Source organism: Fundulus heteroclitus, chromosome 5 (assembly GCF_011125445.2).
Source record: "Fundulus heteroclitus isolate FHET01 chromosome 5, MU-UCD_Fhet_4.1, whole genome shotgun sequence".
In the NCBI taxonomy this organism is placed as follows: domain Eukaryota; kingdom Metazoa; phylum Chordata; class Actinopteri; order Cyprinodontiformes; family Fundulidae; genus Fundulus; species Fundulus heteroclitus.
The window spans coordinates 9,058,847-9,086,247 of NC_046365.1; the positions used below are offsets into that span (position 1 = coordinate 9,058,847).

General features: G+C 41.0%; 1 protein-coding gene across 3 annotated transcripts in view; it reads right to left on the minus strand.

The window, feature by feature from the left end:
* Nucleotides 1-14,389: 14,389 nt before the first annotated feature.
* plppr2b (phospholipid phosphatase related 2b) overlaps nucleotides 14,390-27,401 on the minus strand; it is a 94,256-nt gene continuing 81,244 nt past the window's right edge. For 2 of the 3 annotated variants that reach the window (XM_012877664.3, XM_036136833.1), the window contains 5 exons: nucleotides 25,846-25,966; nucleotides 23,747-23,997; nucleotides 18,481-18,657; nucleotides 16,013-16,146; nucleotides 14,390-15,819 (listed from right to left, as the gene is read on the minus strand). In XM_012877664.3, the coding sequence (XP_012733118.2) occupies nucleotides 15,711-15,819; nucleotides 16,013-16,146; nucleotides 18,481-18,657; nucleotides 23,747-23,997; nucleotides 25,846-25,966 (792 nt within the window). In that variant the 3' untranslated portion in view covers nucleotides 14,390-15,710. Of the gene's footprint in view, nucleotides 15,820-15,996; nucleotides 16,147-18,480; nucleotides 18,658-23,746; nucleotides 23,998-25,845; nucleotides 25,967-27,401 lie in introns of all 3 variants that reach the window. The other variant, XM_012877665.3, reaches the window with a different exon arrangement.

Consider the following 27,401-nt stretch of genomic DNA (forward strand, 5'->3'; position numbering starts at 1 on the left):
TTTCACAGCTTGTGGCCATCAGTAATTCCTGCTGCAGTTCGTGTTAACAGAGCAGCAAGAAGAGTGATCAGAGTTATGAATAATTTTAGTCTTAACAGTGGTGAAAGTGAGCCGGTAAGGTCCTGTACCGCGTACAAAGGAGGGGAGGGGGCGGGGGGAGCTGCTGCCAGATGACCGGTTCATTCAGAACCAGTCATGGCTGCACGCTGGATCATAAAACAGTTCTGCTAACCAGATGCAGTTTAAAATGCCACTTAGTCTGTTTATAAGTTTCGTTTTTATTAATTTTGCATTTTTTAACTACATGCACCGTAATTGTGCCTCCGCGCTTGCCCCCCCCCCCCCCCTTTCCCTCGGAGCAGGTGCTTTTATCACCGTTCACCATTCAAAACGTGAATCACTACGTTTAATGTTCTCACATCGGTAGCAACGTGTGCCAGTTAAAGTCAATAGAAGAGTTACTAGCTGTGTTTCATGCTATTTTTTAACAACATTGAATCAGTGGCGCTTCGGTGGGCTGCTGCCTCGCGCTTTAATTCAGGTGCGCACTTTTAAGGGTCATTTTAAAGAACTTGTAACATCAGGGGCTTCATCTTAGACCTGTCAGTACCCCTGTTCCCTTTATAGGAGCCCTTTACAGTAATTATGCATTTTACCCATTGTTTATCCGTTGCACGCAGCGCACGGGGGTAAATCCGCCCACCTCACCGCCCAGAGCGCACTGACGAGAGCAATAGAGATTCGTCTGATCAGCGCGGCGACTGACTGAGAAACCTGTCGCTGTGAAAGGTGATGAGAATGTTATAAACTGAAACAGTCTAGAAGTGCATTGAGCTGAAAAGAGGGATACATCAGCAGCTGGATCGTGCGTAAAGACGCACCAACCCATAGATGAATGTGTAACAGTGTAATAATTCGGTCAATAACTTAAAACTACTTAATTTTATTCAGTATTATTTGAACAATTGTGTATTTTTTATGTCTTAATCCATTAACTGAACAATAAAGTATTAATATGTCTCTTTCTCTTTTTAACAAAAGTAATACATGTCTACTTCATTGTCTGGTGGGATAAAAATGAGATGGAGTTGACTCCACCGGCTCTTCCAGGGTCCGGTTAGCCCCGCCCCCAAACAAGCCCCGCCCCCAAATTAGCATAATCTCACTCTTAACTTTTGATAAAAGTTGAGAGGTCTGATCCTAACTATACACAAACACAAATAAATTAACATTCATTTTCCCTGTGAATGCTGTTGTAACTGTAAATCATACTCAACCACATCAGCAAAGCTTTGTTTCGAGAATGCTAGCAGGAGCTAGCGCTGTTAGCTCAGCCTAGCTTGGGAAAACCTTGAAACAAAACAGTAAAAACACCTTAAAAGCAAACCATTCTAAGCTTTCCCTGTTAATTTATCTGCCAAACCTTTGCCTCAGTGTCCATTCGGTCAATTTTGGGGAGTCTGGCTGGAAGGAAATGCTTCAGACAATGTTTGTTGTCTGGGTAGCAGACAACAAACAAGGCAGCAGAGATGAAAGCAGTTTGCGCCGGCTGATCTGTGAATCCGGACCTAGAATCAAAAGGGTCTGTTAAAATATCACCTCTTGACAGGTCCTTCCTGGATCTCCGGTGGTCTGCGTTCGTTCAGCCTGTGGAGGGGATCTCTGCACATTTATCTTAGCATGGCTGTCCTTAGGCTTCCTGCGAGGGCCTCTGCACAGCTTGCAGCAGGAGCAATTTTCAGATCAGCTTTTCTCTTGCAAAAGCTGAGGGAAAGTTACAAGCAGCCTGTTTCATGGCGGTCGGTTCCGATGTTGGTTTCACAGAAAACAGACTTTACTTAGCCTGGCGGGCATTGCAAATGTTCGTGGGTTGTCCGAATTCCAGGCATATCCTCCGCGTAGGATGCCCTATGCTGCTTAAAGCACCAAGGGACTTTATACTGTGGCCCCCCTGCTGTGAGAACAGTCACTTGGGAGGGGTGACTGCAGCAGTCCCCTACATTTATTGTGGCCTTAGATCAGCCTTAGAATGATCTTACATTATTTTACTGTTGGTTGATTTCACAACAACACATAGAGAATTAAGTCACTGAAACTAATGAATGTTTCAATAATTATTTAATGTATTTAGATGGACCTGTATATTCCTCAGATATGACCACTGTTAGTTTGAATTCTTTGCTAAAATCAGCTTCAATAAGGGATTTGTCTTCCACCACTCTGAGCATTTACTTATGTTTCTACAAACTTATAGGTATTAGGTGTGTAAATTACAAGCTTTATCATGATATGATGTTATATCGATTTGTTTGGCTGACAATATGATATTTGCTGATACCACAAAGCCTGTCACAATATGATTTCAATTAGATTCAACCCACAAGTCTGAGATCGATATGACGCAATCATCTGCCCATCTAACAGAATCGTTTACATTGATATCAACTCACAAAAGAATATGTATATCGTTAGACCATTTTATTTCAAAGCTCTTCAAGGAATCAGGAATTTAAATAAAAAAACATTATTCTTTTAATTTAAAAAAAGAATAAAAAAAATAGATCACCTGTTCACTGTAGTCTCATGCCTTATGCATTTCTAATTAAAGGTGTATCTTAAAATGATAATATTGATCAATGTTTTCATTTTCATCGATGTAATTGGATTGTTGATCATTTAATCAATATATCGATATGTGTATTGTTATACCCCTAGTAGGTATGGCATCTGTCTACAACTAAAAAAATCTTTTACTGGCAATTACTTCCCAGAACCTCACTGCACAAAACCCAAACTAATCTTTAAGACATGCTCACCTTGGTAAATGAAGGAACAGCCTGCACTTATCGTTGAAACAATGTTTTTAACCCATGTCACGTGACACTGTCACAGACTTCTTCACACATGGAGAAACACTATAATCTAAACCTTTTCTTTAATAAGTTGTGTTTAATTCTGGCCCTCATATAGGGCCCGGTATCATCTAAATGAACATACTCCTACATAGGGATTTAAATGAACCTCTTCGGCATATCATCAAGTTCTGCAGTGGCAATAATCACTTGGCTTCATGTGTACAACTAGGGAAACATCTAAAACAAACTTGGCAGCAGCCCTTGAGGACTGGAATTGGACAACACTGCTTTAAATACAATGTGAATACCCTCAAATAAACTGTTAATGTTAGTTAAAGGGGACATGCCATGCAAATTCTACTTTTTTAGCCCCTAAATACATTTTGTTTGGTCACTGGAGTCTCTGCAGAAAAGTTGAAACCTCCTTTTTCTGAATACATAATGTATTTACTACTGTCGGGATAGAAGGACCATATTACCCAGTATAACGAAAAACGTTTCTGAACAGGATTACCAACTACAGCTTTAACCCACATAATTCATCACCCCCCCAGTATACTACAAAAACAGCCGAATGAGGTGGAGGGGTATGCTCTGTGATTTGGAGGTACCTTGTTTGTATTTATCTATTTATTTTACGTGTCCCGCCTGGCTGTGTAGCAAACAAAATTACTTTCCACGTGCCAAAGAGAGTCCAACAGATTTACTTTCACAAGTGGAGCATTACTGCTTTTGCTATAGTGTTCATGCATAAAGCTTTATTGGACATTATTTTGGGATTATTTAAAATTCAATGGAGACAGAAACTGAAAGGTGAAAGAGAAAGAAAGGAAGAGAGAATGATGAGGCCAAATGTTAAAAGAGAGAGAAGGTGATAAAAATAGAGTAAAGGAAAAAGAGAGTGCAAGATAACATCCTCAGAGTCTGCTTCTACACCTGCAGAAAGTGATATAGAAAGAATAACAAAATAAACAGGAAAAGTATGACAGGTACAAACAACCAATGTCTGTGATAACATCACTGAAAAATACGCAGTATTGTTTAATACAAGATGTATTTAGTGGCAGCCAAAGCCAAGGGTGTGAAAAGACCCCAAGCCTGCCTCTGTCTGGTCTTGGAAGGGAGCAGAGTGTGAAAATGCCTTATTTACATTTAAAGAGACAGCACCAAAACTAGCTGCTCTCAGGTGCACCTCAGAACAGAGACACACGAGGAGCTGTGAGACAACAATAATGAGGAATTCACTACAAAGCATTGCAGTTCCTCTTTATATAGACCACAACTGAATGATTTAAATGTTAAAAGGAATAACTTAGATGCATAATATGTCCCCTGTAAGACAGAAAGAAATTCATCAGTGTGACGATAATATTAGACCTACAATACTGTGCAGAAATTTGGAACCATTCATTTGATTGTCTATATTTTCTTCCAAGCAAGTAGACTTTCTTTTAATATTATTAGTCTTTATCGACCTCCCTCAAGAGATGTTCCTTTGGGCTGCTGTTTTTGCTTGTTTTTTTTTTGTTATTTCTTTGTACTTGACCATGGCTCCATATTGTGTGTGATTGGTGCTTTCAAAAATTGTACAAACTGGCAAGTGAAGGACGAATGAAGATTAAAATCTAAAAAAAAACCACACTGGATAGGACGTACGTAGTTATGAAGAGGAAAAAAGCAATACATCATTTTTAAAAGCTTGACATGGTTTCATTCCTAATGAGTCAATACTGTGAAAAACCATCATTAAAAATTCATGTCCAGGGAGGTATTTCACTACCAGATTTGCACATTTGGATTCTGAATATTTTTGCAACACATTCTTAGTTGAATTCACGTTTGTTTTGGGCCAATCTAACATACTGTACTAACCTATGTTTTAAAATTCAAACAAGTTTTCCTTTGGGCTGTCTGTACATGGCTGTTCATTATGAGGGAGGGACAGTCCACTGAAGCCACATTCTCATCCAGAAGGAATTAATGCTGCAATACAGTGATTTGATGCACTTGTCTAGGTTTCATTAGACAGAACACCTTTTTAGAAATTCGAATTAAGCTGAAGTTGACCACATTGTTTTATAACTTGGACCACTTTGGAACATATGTAAGTGACTTGGAACCTGTCTGCATGATTCATGACACTGTTTGTTGTGGATTGGCACTATGTAAATAAACTGAATTGGAACAAATTACATCAAAACCCTCAGGCTGGCCGTACTGTATGTGCAGATCAGCAGTTCTGGTCTTCTTTTGCTTCCTCCAACACAGACTGCCATCAGCTCTGGTCAACTCTGCGTCCCTCTTGAGGAGAAACATCCTCACATCATGATGCTGCCACCACCATGTATCGCAGTGCAATGTGCAGCGTTAGTTTAACGTGCAATTTTTGGTCTCACCTGGTCAGAGTACATTCCTCCAACTGCATTCAGCATCCACTACATGGCTTGTGCTGACCTGCAAGTGGTACTTTTCATGGCTTTCATGCTTTATGGATGGATGGATACATGTTAGGAATTATTTTGTTTATTTAAAGAATTATTAATGTCCCAAACAGGGGACTTAGAAATCACAAGGCATTGTAATACCACACGCAAATAATTAAATAGAGTGGTTTGCACTCTGAAGTGGAACCCAAAGATGTGAAAGATTTATACTCTAATTGTAGTGGAAATGTGTTTATTAGGCTCAGCAGGTAGTTTATAGGATTGGGAATGAGGATGCTGGCAATCAGGACCGACGATAACTGTGTGTGCATGCGTTTGTGTGTCAGTGTTAACAAGAGAGACAAATAGGACACACAAACAGGAACGGAGAGACAGAGAGAGGCAGGTGCATCACTAATGGCTTTTTAAAAAGGTTACAGCATAGAGCTCTTCTTTTCTAATGGGGCTCTGGCTGTGCTTGAGAAGCAATTTCCGGAAAAGATAATGTTGTCGAGAGTCCAGAGAGTTCTGTCTGAGTGTGTGTGTGTGTGTGTGTGTGTGTGTGTGTGTGTGTGTGTGTGTGTGTGTGTGTGCGTCTTGTCGTTAACAAGGCTGACAACTACAAATTCAGACGAACACAAAGAGGAGGCGGGACGAGATTGGGGCAGTTGAGACAGACTGACAAAGAGAGAGATTTTCTGTGTGCCATCATATCGCTTCATTGGATTGATGACTAATGTCTGTGATGGTCCATCAGAGGGCTCAGCGAGAGAAAATGCACAAGTTTTGGAGTCTGCACATTTTTAGCTTGCTAATTTGATGGTTATTATGAGAAGCTTTCAACCTGCTGATTTTCCTCTCTCCTGAAAGCCATTTTTATCATTAGACATAGTTATACAGTGCCACCCTGTGCCCATGGCAGCCTACTGCACCAATGAGGATGACCGCGATCAAGATGATCAGACATTTTTTAATGAAATCGTCAACTTTTACCTCTACGCAAAGCTTCATTTTACAGTTAACATTTCTGAGTTTGTTTGTTTGTTAGTGAGCAGTACAGTGAAGGACAGACGGGCATGAAACTTTTGATGTGAGTGACTTAATGGTGCTCTGGATCCAGGTCTGTGCTTTTAGTTAGGACGGTTTCTGAATTACTGAAGCATAGAAGCTCACTCATCGCATTTCATTATAACTTTCTAAAGAGAAACTGTTTCAAAACTCACTTAGAAACAATGCTCTCACATACAGGTCCTGTGAAAAGTTTTCACACACATTAATCATGTGAATAAAAGTTATGCTGATTTTGGCCCTTAAAAATCGGTTTGAAATATTCCTTTTCCAGGTTAAAATGATAACCTGCATACAGCTTCTGTGATTCTTAAACAGACTGGTGTGCACACGTTTGGATTTAACTCAGATTTTCTCCCTAAACCACACTTTAAAATATATATACATACATCCTATCCAATATTTGGTTAAGTACTGCTTAACAAAACGCAGAGAAAGCTCATAATTTTTGAAGCCATCAACAAGCTTTCGCTGCACTTCCACCTCGCCCAAAGCACCCAGCTTTAATCATCTCCCCTACATTTTCAAGACTTTTGCCATCCAAGCATCCAATCATCCAATTAAACCTGTCATTACCTGAAAAGGTGTTGAAGCATCACCGTCGCTCCAAAGCAGAGCGAGTTTCACATCACCATGCCAACCAGGAAAGAGGCATCTGCTTCAAAACTGACATCTTTGTACTGGATGGAAATGTTGCACGACCAAACCAAATGTTTTCTAGAGATGGATTTAAGGCCATCAGAAGAGGCAAATGTTGAGCTATCTGACCTCGACAACAGGAACAATGTTTGCAGAAGTTCAGACGAGGCTTTTAAACCTAACAACACTGGACCAGCTGTCAAGCACGGTGGTGGCAGCATTATCCTCGAGGTCTATTATGTTTGTCGATGGCAGAGGGCTAACTTTAAATTCTTTAACTGCACCTCAATTCATCAAGCAGACTATGATTCAACACACACATCCAAACATGTTTTGGTCCGGATGAAGTGAGCTAATATCAAAGCCAAAGGGAACACCTGACCTCAACTATATTGAACATTTATGCATAAAAGGTCTGAGAAAGGAAACAATTTTAAATCCACACGGTGAAGGGAGAAGCCTCGTCAAAGGTCTATCAAACTTTTGTATGTCCTGAGGGTAAACTCTCTAAATTAAACCCTCTATACCTAGAAATGAGATGAACATGTTATGAAATTTTATTTCTATAATCGTATATAATTGTAAAATGTATAATTAGGTTGGATATGGTCACACATAATGTATTTTGACAATCTCAGGACCAGAGTCTTGGTCAGACTGTAATATGTGTCTGGATGCATCTTTGTCTGCACATGTCTCCTTAAGGTCAGTTTTGTGAACTCTACAGAAACTCCAGCCTGCCAGAATAACGCCAGGACCTTGCTGATGACCACAAAACATCTGGGTGTTCTCTGCAACTTGCTGAGGGATTATATGTATATATTTGAGCTTTAATGTATCATTTTGACAATTATTAAATCGAGAAAGTCCATGAAATGATTGAGGTCATATGTTAGCAACAATCCTCACTGGTGAAAAGAACGTTTAAAATAAATCCTCAAAGAGCTCTAACACAACATCACACATGTGGCAACAACATCTGTATGGAAACGTCTGACCTGAGCTGTTTTCGTATTGTTTCCCGTCTGCTAGCCGCCGCCGCCGCTTACCTGTATGTGCGATTTTCAGAACATGGAGTCTGGAGCCAAATGAGCAAGATTACAGCATCAAGAGGGAAAATCTGTCTTTGATGGCAGCTCAAAAAAAGAAAAAAAGAAAAAAGAAATCAAACAATCAGAGGCAAAGAAAGCGTGAAATTGTGTTTGTTTAGAGCAGTTAAAAGGCATTGCACTCTAATTTCACCCTTTTGACTGATGTTGAAAGGCTTATGTCCTGTGGGGCGTTCTTTGTGTGCACTATTCGGAAGATTAGCAAGGAATCAAATGAAAAATTATATCTATTTAGGCATTTTAAGTAAACTGTGTAAAAAAAAAAAGGGCCGTGTAGCAGCAAAGCTCGAATGTAATCCTTTTTCAAAGACAATCCTAAACCTCACCTATAAGGCAGACCAAAGACAGGCACCCGCTTTAGATTTTACCGTGACTCTTAAATAACACAGACCTATTGTTGATCTCACAAGAAAATTAGTGTATAGATGGCTGTGACACAGAATGAGGCGTTTTTCCCAGCCAAGTGGAAGCTCTGTGGTTTGATCTCTGGCTGCTCCAGTCCACATACTCTCCTCGGGCCAGGCAATGAAAGTCACATTAACCCTGATGCTTTCATCATCATAATGAGTTTAAAACAGAAAAAGCAATGCATATAGGCTAGCATATGCGGGGGATACACACACACACACACACACACACACACACACACACACACATACATACATACATACATACATACATATATATATACATATATATATACATATATATATATATATATATATATATATATATATATATATATATATACACACATAAATTCTGCTCTAATGTGCATTGTGAATGTGCTGTTAAATGTGCTGTTTGTGTAAGTCTAAAAAAAACAAAACTGTGGATTCAAGAGCCGTATGAATATAGCAGTGATCCGTTCACGGTGCCTTGGAAAAGTATTCGTACCACATTTTGTGACATTAAGATCCCAGTTTTTCTTCAGATTTGATGTGACAGACTAGCATAAAGCATAACCATAGAGTGGAAATAAGGAATATTATAGTATGCTTTCTAATTTCCCTGAAGAAAATTCTGTGCAATCAATTGTCTTTGTCACCAAATTAGTCAACAGAAACCATCTGTGTGCAATTTCACACCATCATAAATAAAGCTGTCAGGAGTTTGTTAAAAAAGATAAGTGAACCAACTGTTGCTCAGAAGTTCAAAGCAGAGATGAGTTTTAAAACAACATTCCCAGCTTTAAACATCTCAAAAAGCACCGTTCAAGCCATCATCCAGACATGGAAACAGTATGGTACGAGTGCAAACCTATTATGAGGTGGCCATCATCCCCCTAAACTGACAGGCCGGGCAAGGAGAGCATTAATGAGAAGAGCAGCCGAGAGGCCCATGGTGACCCGGGAGAAGCTGCAGAGATCCACAGCTTAGGTGGGAGGATAAGTTGAGAGGCCTTTTTGGTCTTTATGAAAGAGCCACGAAAAGAAAGCAATTGATGAAAGAAAGTCGTGTGAAGTCATTTTGTAGTTTGCTACAACCTCGGAGGTGACACGGCAATCACAGAGAAGAAAATGTGACCAAATGAGACCAAAATGGGACTTTTGGCCTAAAGGCAAAAACGCTATGTGTGTTGGAAAGCTATCACTGCACATCACTCTGAACACATCGTGATGACACGCTGTAATGGTGATGGCACCACGCTGCTGGGGGCTTTTCTTTCTGCTGGAGGAAATTGTTCACAGGATAACTGTTACTCCCACACTTTACAAATCTGCTGTTTATAGAATAAAGGCAAGGAAAATGCTTTTGTAGAAAGAAATCTATAAGAATCTTGTTTGCAGTTTTCCACGAGCCGCGTAGCAATGTGTTCTAGTCAGATGCCGCTGAGATACGGCACACCATCCAGGGATCCATCTGCAGGGTAAAACACGGCAGTGTTGGGCGAATCATGCTGAGGGGATTCTTTTCTTCAGCAAGGACAGGGAAGCTGGTCAGAGCAGATGGAAACGTGGATGAAACTAAATATAGGGTGATCCTGGAAAACAACCTGTAAGAAGCTTCTCTCTGCCTCAACGAGAAATCTCGATTTACCGATGTCCAGGCTCTCACCTTTGGTCATGAGATATGGATCATGACCACAAGAACGAGATCTCGGATACAAGTGGCCAAATATGAGCTTCCTCCGATGGCCGGGCTAGGCCTTAGAGATAGGGTTATGCCATTTATCCTGCTGATTCTGAGCCAGCTTAGGTGGCTTTGGGCGTCTGATGAGGATGCCCCCTAGACGCCTCCTTTTGGGCGATTCCCAAAGAGAAGACGCCGGGGAAGACTGGAGGGACAATATATCTGGTCTGGCCTGGGAAAGCCTTTGGAGCCCCCAAAATGGGCTGGAGGGTGCTGCTGGGGAGAGGGATGTATTGCTTTGTTCTGTGGACCTGTTGCCTAGGTGACGCTTTCACCAATAAGTGAAAAGACTATTGGAGGAATGGATAGAAAGCTATCAAGGTAAGCTGACTGAGTTGTGCTATTTTGTAAAGAAGAATAAGCAAAAATATCGGCTTGTAGCTGGTAAAGGCTATCCCTAGATGACTTGTAGCAGCAAAAATCCGACCCCTAATAAGCGGAAGAGGATGGATGGATGGATGGATGGATGGATGGATGGATGGATGGATGGATGGATGGATGGATGGATGGGTGAAAATGCAAATGCATGCTGATCTTTCCAGATTTTCTGTCTAAAGATTTAAAACCGTATAGCCTTTTTCTTTGAATGCATAACTACACACTTCTTCGTGCGAGTCTTTCACGTCAAATTACAATACAATACAATTAGGTTTGGGAGTTTGATATCATAAAATTCATGGAGAGGAAATCCTTTAGCAAGACACTACGAATATACATGTAGAGTTTTACGGCTCGTATTAGAGGCTTGACATAAACACAACTGAGAAAACATCAAATCGACATCCGCATTGAAGAACTCTTACTTCACTAAGTGATAATTGCAGTTTATTCTGGTAAATGAATACAAAACAGAGACTTTAAAATAGAAATAACAATATCTCACCAGAGGAGGTGTACTCATTTTTTTTCTCAAAAAAAAAAACAAAACAAAAAAAAAAAAAAACAGACATACAATACTGTAGGTAATCACAGAGCTATAATGAGCACCTTCTGCTATAACCGGCATTGTTAGGATGCCTTGGCAGGGGTCCTTCGGAGGCCTGCGGTTACAAACAAGCATGAGTGTGTAATTATAGCAGCTACTTTTGACAGTTTAACTTAAGAAAAGCAGGCTGCCAAATTAACAGTTGTGCTGCCTTACAATGTGCTCATTATAAATATGCACGCACGCACACATGCACGCACACAAACACGCCCACGCACCAAGGACTCAATAAGTGCCAACACACACGCAGCTATAACGCACGCACACACACACACACATAAGAAACCCATCAGGACGTCGTCTGTATTAAACACACTTTTGTCTAACCGTTAAAAACCTGCCGCTTCGTTTTGAACTGAGCCAGCGGTGAGTCCCAAACGCACCGGCTGCGGGCTAGTCGCATTTTAAACTCATCTCCGCCGAGCTACATTCCTGCTTTACAGCCTGCCGCCACTCTACGGGAGGATTTCAAGTAGCTTCGCTTTGCTCGAACCGTACAAACTGAATGATGACGTTATATATAATGTCAGAAGAAACCTAAGCACTGTACAATACTCTGCCAAGCTCCGAGGTCTCGCTGCTGCCGTGGACACAGTCAGTGTGAAGAAACGGTGTTGATCAGAAACAGGGAGAACCTTCTAATGACTGGACTAGACGGATCAATTCAAATTAGGCATGGGCTGGTTTCTGGTATCAAGGTATTATAAGGATTTAAAAAATTGAAAACTGTCAAATGCTTCCATGGTTTAAAGATGACATGCCAAAGAAAGTGCTTCGGTGACCGTAGACCTCTTCTTCTGCGTGAGGCACAGAAGTGATGTATTTCCACAGACCACCTGTTGCTGCTCACTGCCTGTCAGCTATCCAAAAGAAGGCTACAAATGTTTTGACTTGCTCAGGATAAAAAAGGGAAATTTGGGTAATTTGGAGATATTTCTGGCAGAACAAAACACGGACAGTTACGGCGTCTCGCAAGAATATCGATGCAGTTTTTTTTCCTGTCTTCTCTTTTTGTTCCTGCCTGAGAGACAAAGTATCCACAGTTTCCACAGGGAGAACATCTCATCATGCTCTGACCCATTTTTTTGATCTGCTCTGTGTTTGGGGTCACTGTCTGACTGAGAGGGTTGCTGCCCCTGCCGGCCTGTACGGGCCACAAGGTCCCGAAATTATGGGCTGCAAGGCAGACGTCCGCAGACACCCCAATTAGACCCTACTAGGTAGGTTGAAATTGTGAGATTTAATCACACAGGCTTTCAGAGAGTAGAGCTGAATTGGAGTCATTAATTAGGATTAAAGGTACACCTTCCATTACTCCTATTAGGGTATGACTCAACGGTTTGCATGCTGTGAGCAGCATGTCTGTCAAACAGCCGACTACAGGCTCACTACCTGGGCAGATAACCCCACTAATTACCCAGCTAATATCCACAATATAGCACCATAGTGTATGGTTATGGTGGGAACGGATCAGCACACGGATCCTTCACCTTCCTTTTGATTGGCCAGTAGTAGAGGAGCTAACCCAACGGAGGCTTATCTTATTTTCATAAGCAGGCAGAAATGCAGTAAGAAAAGTTAAAACGGAGACAGAAAAATGTAAAAGGACGACGTGGAAATGAAAAGGTGTGTGGGAATATATATATATATATATATATATATATATATATATATATATATATATATATATATATATATATTCTTTTATTTAAAATTCTGTCAGATCTGGTCCTCCATACAAAGCACTTTCAGTTACTTAAATTTAGACCTTTTTGACATCACTACTGTTTAATGGAAAATGGCTTGTAATTGTATGCGCCTTATGAGGTCAGACGATTCCAAAGCACCTTACACTACAGTCAGTCATTCACCCATTCACACCGTGACGGTGGTGAGCTGTGTTAGTAGCCACAGCTGCCCTGGGGCAGACTGACAGAGGCGAGGCTGCCAAAAATCGGCGTCGCAGGGCCCTCTGACCAATGCCAGCAGGCAAAAAGTAAATTTAAGACTAGATCAGAAAATTAAACTGCTAGTCAGAAACTTTATTATTTACAATAACAGGGATTCTGCTAACCTAGTAACGCAACTGAACTATAACTATTAATTGAAGTTGGTGAGTTTACTTTTATTTTTTGCCCTGGCAAGTGACTTCTTGGCTGTTGTGGGTATTTAACCTCACTTCACCTCCTTCTTACACTCTGTTACTCAAAATACAGTAAGGTTCTTAACAACTATACATGGCAGGATTTGGCCAAGTATCCAGACCCCTGTTTTTAAACACACACCTATTCATGACTCAGGGGCTGGCAGCCGATAAGGGAACAAGAACTATTTGATTTTAGTTTCCCAAACGAAAAAAATAAAGCAAATTTAAGGAGCAGGATTTGAATTATGTTGAGAGCGTGGTGATGAAATCATTCCCAATGGGGTGTTGGCTGCTCTCCATCTTGCTAACTTCCTCAGCCAGAACTACACCACACAGAAGGAATGATGGCTGCCAGGGTATTAGCAAGGATAAACATATAAATAGAAAGGTTCATGGATGAAGCAATGAAGGAACAAATGTAGACATTTAAAGAAGCGATAAGTAATAATGACACCTTGTGTTTCAAATGGGACCCCCCGAGGACGTTGCACAGCTAAATTCAAGATGACGAGTGAGGAAGTTATTGCTGCTGTGAAACGCGGCCAAATACACTTCCAACTGACCCCACTGGATTTCTCCTTACTCAGGATACGTATAAGAACTTTTATTTTGTTCTATTTCTGGTCCTCTTCTCTTACTGGCTTCCATGTTTGCAGGCTGCTGCTCTTTTGCCAAGACAAAATACCAATTGCTGGACTCTGCTTTGGAAACTATGGGAACTCTCAAATGATTGGCTGAGGAACCAGGAAGTAAACACGGGCTACACACAGGAAAACTTAACTAAGACATTGTTGATGGAGCATGCAGATTGTTTATAGGGAATGTTACTTCCATCCCGGGTGGCGAATGAGAAGGAATTTGGTTAATTTTACAGTAAATTTACTTACTTGTTGCTCCTTTAAGGTGTAACTGAATACGACCTTGAGTGTAAAATCTGGAAACAGTTGTTTAAGATTACCAGATTCTTCTTCTTGATAACATTGTAGGTTAGCATTGTTCTGATGGACTTAACGAGTTTAGATTTATTATTATTTTTTAGTATTTCAGATATTGTTTTATGTTTTGATTGTTTTAAGTAACCAAAAGTCCAGCTATAGGGGAAGGCATTTGCAAAGTGGATGGTATCACTTAATACTCAACACTTACAAATAAATACATTCAATCAAATGTACTGTATTTAAGACATGTTAAGATTGTTAAATGTATTTTTAAGACCCTACAGAAGCCGCAGTCGGACATATCTACCTTGAATTCTTGTTTAAATACCTTGATACCGTGGAATCTTAAGATCTTCCTCCAGGTTATCATAGGATGAGCATCTCATACTGCTCCATGCCTAATTCAAACAGCAGCCAGCTGTTCCCTTTAAAAATCCTGTTTGATGCATTTGTAAATCCAACCGAGTGTAAATGTGAGAAACACCACCATTGTTGTCCTTCGCTCAGATGTACATTAATAGAGAAAAGATGAGACGTACGTTTGGGTAATAGGTTATGGGAAATACTAAAGTATGTTTTTTTTACTTCTACTGAACAATAAAAACTCCACATGGGGATTTTTTTCACAGCGTGGACATCAAACTAACAGACATCTGAAACACACACTGCAACATTAATGTTATAGTTCTGAAAAGTTGATGACAATCTGATTCAGGAGTGAATAAACACAAAAAAAAGCAAAGTATCAAAAGCAAAGCCCTAGTGCGTATAAATCTGTCTTCTATCACTTCGCACGATTAAAGTCAAAACTCAAAGGTACAATATTGTTTACTGAGTGTTAAACTGGTTCATCTGTGCTATAATTTACAAAAGTGCTTCCTCCCTCGACAGCATCTCTTTGTTTTGTGTACAGAACTAGAAGTCTGTACCATATTACTATACGGTACCAGCATGGTTATTACATGAAGGTGTTCTTCTTTCAGCTGGTTCTCCTAATTGTCCTGAGTACAGCAAAATGATCTTGAGGAAAATCCACTTGTGACCCTCAGCTCAGCTGAGGTTTTTTTTTTTAATTATTATTATTTGATTGTAAATATCAAGTCATCACCAGCCAACAGTCTTTAGAGTCACCGTTGAATCTTTGTGGAAAACCGCAAGGAAACAGGACACAGTATTGCTTTAGCAGTTCTGGCTTTAAGGAGTCACGGGTCTTTGACGCCCAAAGGAAAACGGTGGCCATCTTGAAGGCCAAAACGGGGCATCACAGGGTGAGGGGGCAACAGGTCTGTGTTCCCCCGCTGGGTCCGGGCTTCGTCCCTAGTGAAGCTTTACACCTGTGTGGATTTGACTCGTCGCAGAGGTTTTCGTCCTTCGGGGTGGGCGGGGCAGGGCGGGGGGATTTCGCGGGGCAGGTCTAGACTGAGCTGGTGAGGCAACGTCTTGAGGGGAGGAGGACATCGGGTGGGGCGGGGCGCAGGTTTGGCTGATGGTCATGTGATCTCAGAATATGGTAACCCTGGAGCCTAAAAAGGAAGAAAAAAACTTAAATTAATAAAAAAAAACTCTCAAACCATTTAGGAAGTTACACTGTCAACATAAGACATTAGATAAAACATCCAAACCATTTATAGGTAGAGCCAGATGCAGAGAGGCAAGTGTGAGTCAGTCCGGTCAAAACTCTATCCTACTTCACCTCTTACCTGGAAACCACTTAACTTTTCGAGTGGACTCTCCACACGGGGCAGGCTGAGGAGAGGCAGACTGATGGGGGGCTCAGGACGCTGCGGAGGGGGAGCCGGGGTCGGCGCCGCTAGCTTAGTTGGCTTGAAATTGTTGATCACACATGCCACCTGATGGAGATTAGAAAAGCAATGAGCAGGAGAAAAATCGGATTCTTTCTTTTTTAACGAAAGGTTTACAATATATGACGTAGAGGTCAAAGTACGTTCTCAGCCCTTCTTGCTAATGTGATCATCAGGCCGATTTCATCCTTCCTCTGTACTAAACATATACTAACAGAGATGCACCGATCAATAAACCAGAGCTACACCCCACCCCACCATCTTCAGTCTACTAACGCATCAACCACTTTCATGTACTTTGATTTACTTTTTTACAGTTAATAAAAATCAAACCAGGAATATTTTACAAAGTGACTTTCAGATCCTTTGGGATAAAATATCTGAAGATAAAACTGGAGGGAACAAACTACAGATGCATCAAAGAAATCAGCCACTGACTAGAATTGGCCAATTTTCTGTTTGATTGGATTTAAACAGTAACTGCCTAGTCAGAAACGTACACAATGCTGTCTAGTGAACACGCAATAGCAACATGCTTATGATTCAGTATTGAGGGCGCCTTTAAGGATGAAACCAGAGGAAACAAAACAGGTGGACGAGGCCATTCCAAAGGAAAACGTATATTCTGCAACATGCTTAATCCCTGCCTACAGTTTAACATGTTAGGCTGTGGGGGAGGCAGACAGGAGGAAGGATGCATGTATCATAGCGAGGTTGCTCTGTTTTATCAGAGCCTTTAACCTCTGTCTGTCACAGAACAGCCTGCATTTGGAAATGTTAGCGCCTTTATCTCCACGCTCTGGGGAGAACAGACAGAGAACGGCTGTTTTGCTGTTTCAGTAATGCCAGCCCCACTAGCTGGCATAATTACTGATATGAGATGCTCTGTTACAAACATGGCTTGCATCTAATACGAATAATTAATGTGCAGGAGAGTTTCAGTTTAAACAAGGTTATTCTCATGGCTAAATCCTGAAACCAGCTTTTGCAGTTATATAAAGAGTGAAATTTAAGTCATACCCCCCCCCCCCCCCCCCCCCCCCCACACACACACACACACACACACAACACCGGTAAATACAGGAGCAATCAGCAATAAATTGCTTGCCATAAACTGTAGAAATACTCTACTTTTCAGAAAAATGCATTCGCAATTTGTCATGTGCTAAAATTGCTGGGTCCATTTCAGTCAGGGCCTGTTTTAAAGTAGAAAACCGGAATCGGGGAACAGGCCCGTTTTACAGGCAGATATATTTATGTTAACTGCGTTATTTACGCTGACAAAAAGTCTGCCTTTTAAATTCCTCAGGAGATGACTGTACAGTGCACTACAGACAGCCTAAATCCCAGGGCGAGTGTGGCCATTATAGCACCTATGATATCGCCCATCAGGACATTACCCAATATTACAGCCTTAAAAGAAAAAAATGCATTAACTGTTATTTATCACAGCCAAACAATGGCAAGGTGTAATTACAATAAAAAAAAAACTGAATACAGCCTCGCTGCTTCCATGGGATTTAGCAGGAGCATTAGCAATTAGCTTCTGCTAATTAAAGCGCTTACATGACTGATCATCGGCTGAAGCAGTAGTTTTCCGTTTTGGAGCACACAACTCTGTCATTCTACGGTGGAAAGGATTTTTTTTCCCCAAATGGAAAACAAAAAAATCAAGGCAACTGGTAACCTTCTCAGAAGTTGACTTTACAGGAACTTTGCTGATCAATGCTTCCAATGCTTAGAGACACAGCAGAACCTCGACAGCTCTGCTTCAGTCTCTGCAGGGCTTAGCGACGATTTTAAAAGTTAAAGCTCCTCATGGAACAAGAAGAAGAATGCATAACAAACATGGCTTCTCTGAAAGGGTTGCTAATAAGCAGTGTTCTAACTCTAAACCAGTTTGCCAATAAGCAAATACAGAATACCAGCCCAAACATGCACAGTGGTGAAAGTGTACTGATGTGGGCTTGTTTTCCAGTCAGAGGACATGGGCAGCTGGCAGCAGAGAGGTAACTGTGAACTCCTGACTATTCTGGAGTAAAAGGTGAAGCAGTCTGTCTGCTGGAAGCGATGGTGTTGCAATGGCCTAGTCAAAGTCCAGACCTGAAACAGACTGAAACGCTCCTGTGGGACCCTAGGAGATCTCTGCAGAAATCCCTCCCCCACGTGGTTGTTGCTAACACACTTCCTGAAGATGTTGAATCAGGGGGACATGGGTAATTTTCACGCTGTTTGAGTTTTGACTGTGTTTTGCTTAATAAAGAACGACAGTGTGAAGTCCGTTGTGTGGTTTGGTTCACTTGAAGTTAGATCTCAACTACGGGCCTCTTTTTCTCAGAGTTTCTGCCTTTCACGGCGGTTTTCAGCGTTGCTTCCCCTCACCAGGAACGCTGCGATTGCCCCTCCGGTGACAAAACCGGCCAGGACGTCGTTCCAGTGGTTCCTGTGCTCCGTCACTCTCACCACCCCGACCAACACCGCCAGAGACAGCAGCACCAGGCATAAAGTGGGCTTCATCAGACGGGTTCCTTTGGTACGAAACACCAGCGTCACATACATCTGCAAGACAAACACAGAAAGTTATAAGAATAACAACAATAATAAAAAAACAATCTTTGTTTTGATGTTTAGATTTAGGGAAATTAGGGGAAACCGTGGTTTGAGTCAGCCAGCTGAGACTGATGCAGACTGGGCCGCAGCCTTACTGGCTCTGCAGGATGCACTGCTCGGTTGCTCCACTAGAGGGCGCAATCGGCATCCATTTTACAGCAGCCCAATGCCTCAAGAGACAAGCAGACCCAGTATCTGTTTGTGGCTGGACGAAAGCTACCAAATAAAGGTTCTGTACTTCTATACAACACACAGAAAAGCTTAGTATTTATACTCCTGACAGGTTCTGATTTAAAATTATTTGTATTAAGTTTAGACAAGCTTCCCTCCTAAGATAATAAAAGGATGCAAAAATGAGTTTAAATTTTTTTTTAATTTCATTTTATTAATTTAAATTTACTTAGAAAAAAAGCTCCAAACATATTTCTACCCTCCTCAGAAATCAGTGGATAATAATGTTTCCGCTGGTATTTTGGTGCTTTATCACATTAACTACACATCTGTAAGGTTAGCAGGCCTCTTTCCATAACCCTAATCTTTGGCTCTCCCTCCCTAGATTCTCAGACAGCATCAGGTTACCTGCTGTTTATGCTGAGATTAGAATACAATGATTAATGTTAACACACTGTATTAAATTCAGGTCGAAAATGCTTTATCGATCCCAAAGGGAAATAAAACCTGGGCATCCAGGTCAGGAGCTTTGGATTTTTTTAATAGTATAATGAAGGAAGAAGTTTAAAAATTCATACGTAGTAACAACCTTTATGAATTCCCCCTAAATGCCCGCAGAATTAAATATCCCTATTTGAAAACAAAAACAAAACAATCGCCAATAAACACAGATTTGTTTGCATTTTAAATCGGCTTCATGTTATTGCTCTACTATTAGCATATATTATCTGCCACTGCAGCTGGTTATTGTTTTCAAAAGGTAAGTAGTGACAGAGGAGTCCCACTCAGACTAGGGGAAGAGAAAAAAAAAATAACTCCTCCTTACTCTGCAGAAACAGCAGCGCTCAGCTGCCTGCACAGAGTCAGGAAGGGGGGATTTTATCCAGTTTGTCGCATTCAGGGTCTGTGAGTCATTTTTCAAACAATTTTTATACAGGGAAGGTAATAATGGAGGCAATGACCTCCAGAGGCCCGGGTCCTGTGGTTTCCACACAAACCCAGTTATGAGGTGTTTGCTTCCACTCTGTGATTCAGACCTATGGAGCACAAGATATGGCCACAGGCTCCCCCCCCCCCTCTTTTCTTTTCTTTTTTCCTCCCAGAGCATTGCACCATGTGACCTCAGGGAGGACCTCACTGCTACTTTGCCTCTTTTGGTAAGTTAGCCTCTATGCTGAACGACTTTCATTTGCAAAACTAGTTAGTCAGTGTAGAATAATAGCTTAGAGAGGAATAAGACGTGCTTTTCTAAAATTACTCCTCTTTCTACTTCTTGGCAGGTGTTTTTAAACGCTGCTTCATGTTTTAGATCAGCATATTGCCATAGTAGAGATGTTCAGCCTTTATGATGGTAGAGTGAGGGAGTGCCGGTGGTTTTTATTGACACAGTATGGAAACAGTGAGGATGAGCTCGGGTTCCCACACTCTGCTTCTAGGTTTTGGGTTAGTTCCTGTCAACGATTGACACAGTAGTCGTTCAGCTGAGGTCGTATTGATGCTTCCCTAAATGATGATCCGATGAGCCTGTTTCCAGCCACGTCATGAGTCTGGATAAGTTTTTTTTTTTTTCCTTTTGTGTTTAAAAAAATGTGGACAGGTGAGGGGAGTGATCTAAATTGTTCTTGCAGTAATATTTGATTTAATAGAAATAAATTGAAATAATTGAAATGAAAAAGTCTCTTAGTATTTTAGGTGTTTAGTTGTTTTTATTGTTTGAGCATTTACTAGACGTCCTACATATTTAATCACTGACTGGCCACATATGAAAGATGTTCATAGCTATTGTTTATTAACAATGGGAGGAAGGGATTATCATTACTGATCTTTGGTTATGTTCTGGAAACACAGCGAATAATACAAAATCTTACCTAAAAGATGTTTGGCTACAAACTTAAAAAAATATATTTTTTCAGTGTTTTAAAAATACCAAGCTTAACAGGAAGTAACAAGTACTGAATAAAAGACATCAGTATTGTTCAGATATTCTTCATGAGCTGAATTAAATTGAACAGGACCATTTTCCCAAACCTGAACAAAAACACAACAATCAGACCCGAGTCCAAGTTTAACTCGCCGCGCCACTCGAGCAGCTTTGCTTTATTCACACCTGCCAAATCTTTTTTCTCTCTCTCTCTTTTTACTAATCTACCAATTCAAGCCATCTTTTTCAGCTGGTGAATCTTCAATGATCCTACCCCTAAAAGCCTGAGCGTCTCTGATTAGCAGAGAGCGGAAGTGGTGGTGCAAAGCCCAGTGAGCCGCTGGCAGCCTCTAAACCCACTGGCAAAAAAAAAAAATATGTCGAAAGATTCTTACGGAAACTACCAAGGAAACTAAAAATGCATTGTGTAGGTGCCAACGATGACACAATGTGTGCAGATCTTTGAACATGCAGAACAGTAACCTGTAACTGTCCTCCTGGTTTATTTTCAGGTTTTCCACAGCAGTTTATTCTGTAGTTTACAGACAAGCAACCATCTATCAGCCACGTCTGAACAACGAGACGGTAACCATCCAGCTGTGATCCAGCTGCAGCCTGACAGAAGCGGGACCGTTTGGAGAACGCTGAAATGAATGACTCTGTTGTTCTGAATTACATTACTCTCCTCGCTGAACTCCGGTCAACTAATGTTTTCCGTAACAAACTATGATTTCAGTTACTATATTAAGGGAAAGCAAAGCTATAAAATAACACCTGCTGCAGCAGCTGCCTCCTTGTTGAATCGTGTTTTAACTGTGATTGGTCATATTTTTGAATATCACGCAGGCCTGATTGCAGCCTGATCTGTAAAATGTGGAATTACTTAAATTCTGACGGCATGAAGCAGGCGAGAAGATCTAAAAACATTAACACATCATGCCTCAAAGAGAAGATGAGCGATTTTATATCTTTTAGCCAGGAAAATGTCACAAAGTTATACCAGAACTGAAAGTCAACCAAACTCATTTAACACATATTTACCCCTCAAAATAACTAAATAAAGTCTGACACTTCATGTCAGACTTTAGGTTTAAATCATGATTTAAGTAGAGAAAATTTAGCTTTACAACAAGTTACCTTCCACATTGTCTGGATGTGACTCGGAGGTCTCACGCTTTTGCTATTCAGCACATTGTCAGCAATTATGGCTAATGCTCTCAAAGTACACCTATTTGTATTTTATTTGTATTCTTTTTTTTTTCAAATGAGTTCTTTGGTGCGCTTTCCTTGAATTCTCTATGGCTGCAGGAAACCTGCTGAGCCATGAGTTGAAAACACTACCAAGGTTTCTGGATAATTCAGTAACAAAAATAAGTATAAAAGATGGATTAATGGTGAAGATCAAGACAAAACTAAAATGTACCAATAATCTTTTGAAGAACCAGCCACATATCCTGTAAAACAACCACATTTTCCGCCACAGCTGCCAGAAATAAATGCCAAGCAGCCAGACTGACGGTAGGTCAATTTATACCAGTTACCCCTAACATAAAAAATGCATCAGGATACCCCTAACATTGCACAGAGGTGTAAAAAAGTGATTTTCCCCTTACATATTTCATTTTATTATCAGATAAAGAGAACCCGAGTAAATACAGCAGTTTTCAAATTATTTCAATAACTAAAGAAAAAAAAACTATCCAGCCCAGCCTGGCTGGCCCTCTGGGAAAAAGTAACTGTAATGTAGCGACTGACCTAAAGAGTCCCATCATACCGACATGGTGGTGGTGTGATGTTTCAAGCCTCTTTCCCTCAAGACCTGCACAGCTCGTCATCAAGCTGTGCAGGTCTGATGAAACTATGAATTTTGCTTTCTACCAGAACGTCCTGCAGGAGAATGTCCTGCCTTCAGAGCAGGACCTTAATCCCCATCACACTTTGAAAACTGACACTGGCACATTAGCAATCCCCCCCTCTGGAGAACAAACAAACAAACAAAAACTAAATAAAGTTTTGGAGTGGCCTAGTCAAAGTCTTATTCCAATTTAGAAACTGCAATACAAGCTTAAACCCTACAATGCGACTGAATTAAAATATTTCTGTAAAGAAGAGTGGGCCAAAATGCTAAAGACTCAGATGTTGCTGCTAAAGGTGGCACAGATAGTTCTTAGCTTTAGGGGGTAATTACTTTTTCACACAGTGCCAGGTTGGTTTGAACAGATTTTTTCCCCCCACTATTAATAAAATCAGCTTTTTATATTTTCTCTTATTATCTTTGGTCGTTTTTATGATCTGAAACACAGAGTATGAAAAAAAAAAAGCACACATAAGGTGTGTGCATACACAAAGAGCCTAAACGCGTTGTCTCAAAAGCAATATCCAGTCAACGTTTTAAGCTTCATAGAGTAACCTGCAATACAGCACAATAATCATCAAGACCTGCAGATTTTATTTTTATATTTCATGGTTTGGTTGTTACTGCGTGGGAGGCTACTGCTCTTAGGGAGCCTCAAAGTGGGCTTGCAAGCTTCGCAGAGAGGAGCAGAGCAATGAAGCTGCAGCTTGCTGGTGCTGAATCATGACATAATAACCAGGCTAACGTGCTAATTTTCTCATCACCTGCGTAGTCTTTGAAACTGTACTTCATATAAAACGTTTAGAAACATTTAAAAAAAAAATCAGTTTTAATCTGTGTGAGCTGAACAACTTAAAGCAAGTTCTTGTTAGGAATGAACTTGCTCAACAGTCACGTGTGTAGATGGATCATTTGTACTCAGTGGTGTTTGTGCTGCAAACAGTTGGAATAAGCAACAAAGCATAATTATGATTTAACATTCAAGCAAAATCTGCAAAGGAAAAGCTATGGCATGTCTTTATAATCGACATATTCTCTGCTGATGACCCCCCCCCCATCCATCATCAATTCCCAGACAATAGATGTCCTACCACCGTGTAGATGGCTGAATAAAAGCTGAGCGCGGCGTCTTTGGAGGGGAAGGACTTGCGGGCGGACACCACCAGGTAAGGGTTCCCTGTGCAGGCTCGGTTCTCTGTGATGTACTGCAGAGGAGACTGGCAGCCGAGAGCTGTGTAATTTGGCCTGCAGGCGGACAGGAAGTGAGGCGTCTGGTTTCCTGTCACCACCTGACCGGCGTTGGCGAAGATGGTGGTGGCAAAGAGACCGAAGGAGTAGACGCCTGGGGAACAAAGAGAAGGAACGAGGAGAGATGCGACGGTGAGTGGCACCGTTATGGGTCAGAAACAGGGATAGTAAAAAAAATGACTGCTGCTTTGTGCTGCTTACAGCGTGACGCCAAAATATTCCTACCACTTGAACCTTTGCACATTTTTGTCATGTTACATCCACAGCCTTCAATATATTTTATTGGGCTCTACGCCGTAAACCAACACAAAGTAATGCATAGTTATAAGGGGGAAGGAACATATCAATATTTTTATCAATGACAACGTTAATTTTTTGTTGTGACCTTATCTCCCCTGAGCCAATGCTTGATAGCGTCAGATGGTGCTGCAGTCTTTCAGGGTTTGCCTCTGAGCTTTGCAAATCCTAGCACTGAAACGTTGCCCATTCCGCTCAACCTCAGTCAGATTGGATGGAGAGCATAAGAAGCACAATTTCACGGTCTTGTCGTGGTTTCTTGATCGGATTCGGGTCTGTACTCTAACTGGGCCATTGTAACGTGTGAATATAGTTTGATATAAACCATCCTCTTGTAGCTCGGGCTGTATGATGAGGGTCATTATCCTGCTGGAAGGTGAATCTCTGCTCCAGTCTCAAGTCTTCCAGGATAGCCCTGTATTTACCTCTATTCATCTTCCCCATCAGCTCTGATCCCCCCCCATCCCTGCTGAAGAACAGCATCCCCTCATTGGTAGGTTTGCAGTAACGCCATGCTGTCTTTCTGTTTTCAGAGCATGGATGGAGCAGCATCTGTGAGATGTTCAAGGCTTTACATTTCGTTTTGGTTTTCATCTCGTAGCATCACTGCACTGGTTACCAGTTCATTTTAGGGTCTATTATGAAATTTTCTTTGGAGCCATGAAAGGACAACGTCCTTTGGGAACTACTGGTTTATCCCCCAGTCACGTCGCTGAACATCATCAAGACAAAACCTGTTTGATGTATCAAGTAGCAGTGATAAGCTGGAGGAGACAGGCCTTTCCAGGCAGCCTCGCCTATACTATTTTACTATATTACTACGCTGATTAAATTCTGTTGATCAAGTAACAAAATAAAAAAAACAAATGAAGAATTTAACAAATGTTTAGTTGAACATCTTCTATGTTTTCAGTTTTTTTTTATTTAATTTTTTTTTTTACTTTGACAATTCAGATCCATTACTTTCTAGTTAGTTAACTTCTAAAAGCAATTGGTTTTTATTTAGGAGTATTTAAGGAGTTGAAGTCAATGGCTGGCCACGCCTTTCCCTCCACCTAAAAAATTTAATTACAGCCAAGGACAAAAATTAGTCTTAACCCTGACAGATTTAGACTTATTTTCATTCAACCAAGAAGTTCAATTTTGATAGGAAATGAAACAGAGATCTCTTAAAATGATAAAAACAACATAAAAGGAGCATAAACTCTGAAGCATTCCCATTTAATGAACGTTTAATCAAAAAAAAAAAAAAGATCTGCTACCTTCTGAATAATCAGTGGAAAACTTGTTATTGACATTACAGCCACCAAAACCTTCCTATAATTATTGCTCAGCTATGATAATTTTTTTAATGATTTGTCTTTGGTGATGGGCTCCAAGTCTTATGATGTAAAAATTACATCTGGAAGCATGCTGGACCAAAATGTTAATATGACTTCCAGTAAAAAGAAACATGTTAGGAAAATAAAAAAGGATAGAGAGATTTAAAACTCTGAAGGGAATGAATAGTTTGGGGCTTACCTAAGTATTACCTTCCCACCAATGTATAATTGTACACCACCTTGTGTTGGTCTGCCCCAGTAAAACACATTGCAGGCACTGTATATGAAACTTTAGCGTCTGTGTCTGCGGGACGGAGACCGACCTAGAAAACGTACGATCCTCCGGAGGAGAGGGTTGAAATAACAGCAGTCAGCGGTCACTATGGTCTTCTCCTGAGATCCCTCCGTCTTCACAAAGAAGCTCGTCACCTCCCCAATCAGAATCTAGGACACAAGAAGCAAAGCGGAGACCAACGTTTATTGTCAGACAAAGGCTAAAGCGGCACGGCTGAGGGCTGATCGAGCGTCTGTGAATATTCTGCCTGGTAAATATGCGGCGCTGCAAAATTATTCACGAGTTTCCCTCCATCAGACATGCCTTGATTAGACATTCGCTCCGTCGTGTGGCCGATTATCTGTTCCTCCATAACGTCCCGACACCTTCAGTTTCCTGTAATCAGTGGGAGAGCTGGCATTTATTCCAGTTTTTATGCACAGCTTTCCGGAGTTCCACTTTATTTCAGACCTTTTAAAAAAAAAAATAACAGCCATCACCAAGCATTGCTAATGTCATTTTTACAGAATATCCAAAGTATTTAATGTGTTGGCTCACCCGTAGCGCCACAGTTGTACTAATACAGCCAGAACACATTTGGAGCACCCATTTCAATATGTGCACCCCCCACCCCCTACCCCCCGCAGCACGAAACATTTCAAGCTAAATCAGCAGGACCTTGATTTCCTCTGACAGGGGAATAAACGGACTAAACACCAAGTCACACATTGGCGGACAGCGTTATGGTCTGCTTATGGATTTTGTCTCGTCGGGGGACGTCTGCTGACAGAGGCGTGGATGGATGTAGGTTACATGCTCATACAATATGCATGGCTGTGGGAGAGGAGCGTGGGATGATGCTAATGCACCACGTCTCCTTGCCCTCAGTGCGACGGATGATCACTACGTCGGCACCGATGTTATGAACTAAAAGCTCACCAGCGGAAGGTTCATTGATACTTATCGGACGTGTACGAACAGTAATGGTGTCTTCTGTACGGAAGAGGTGACTTTAAAGTTGCAAGAAGCACAGAAAGATGATATTTACGCGCGTCAGTCTCGGTTACAGTGAGTTAATGTCTCTGAACAAGACGTCGTTTCCAGTTCCGCCACATCTGGCCTGATGCTGCTGATTTATACTTTTGTTGCAACCTGGAAAGCATTCCTGAGCAACGCAACCCTCACCCTTCATTGGGGGGGGTGTTACCTACAACACCCTGCACACGTAATGTCACTCCTTGTAAAGATGTGCAGAACGACCAGACATAATGGAATCTTTTATTTAACAGCTTAATTACTCACTAAACGTTAATGAATAACCCAAACTTCGATCTAAGTGTGCGCATGGGAAAAAAAAAGGGGCCATGAGTATGATTTGGTTTATAACTACTGTATACTTATGCAAAGAGAGCTAAATCTTTTCAATCAATTATTCTGCTTAAGGAAAGAAAATGAGTCTTTTTTTTTAGTTTTCTGGCAGACTTCACCTGATTTTTTATTTTATTTTTGGATCTCTCTGCTTTTCGGTAAGTTTCCAATGCCAGGCTCTGTAACGAGGGCCAGGGCTTTTGGAAGAGAAACAGGCCCACAGCATCACGGATCTCC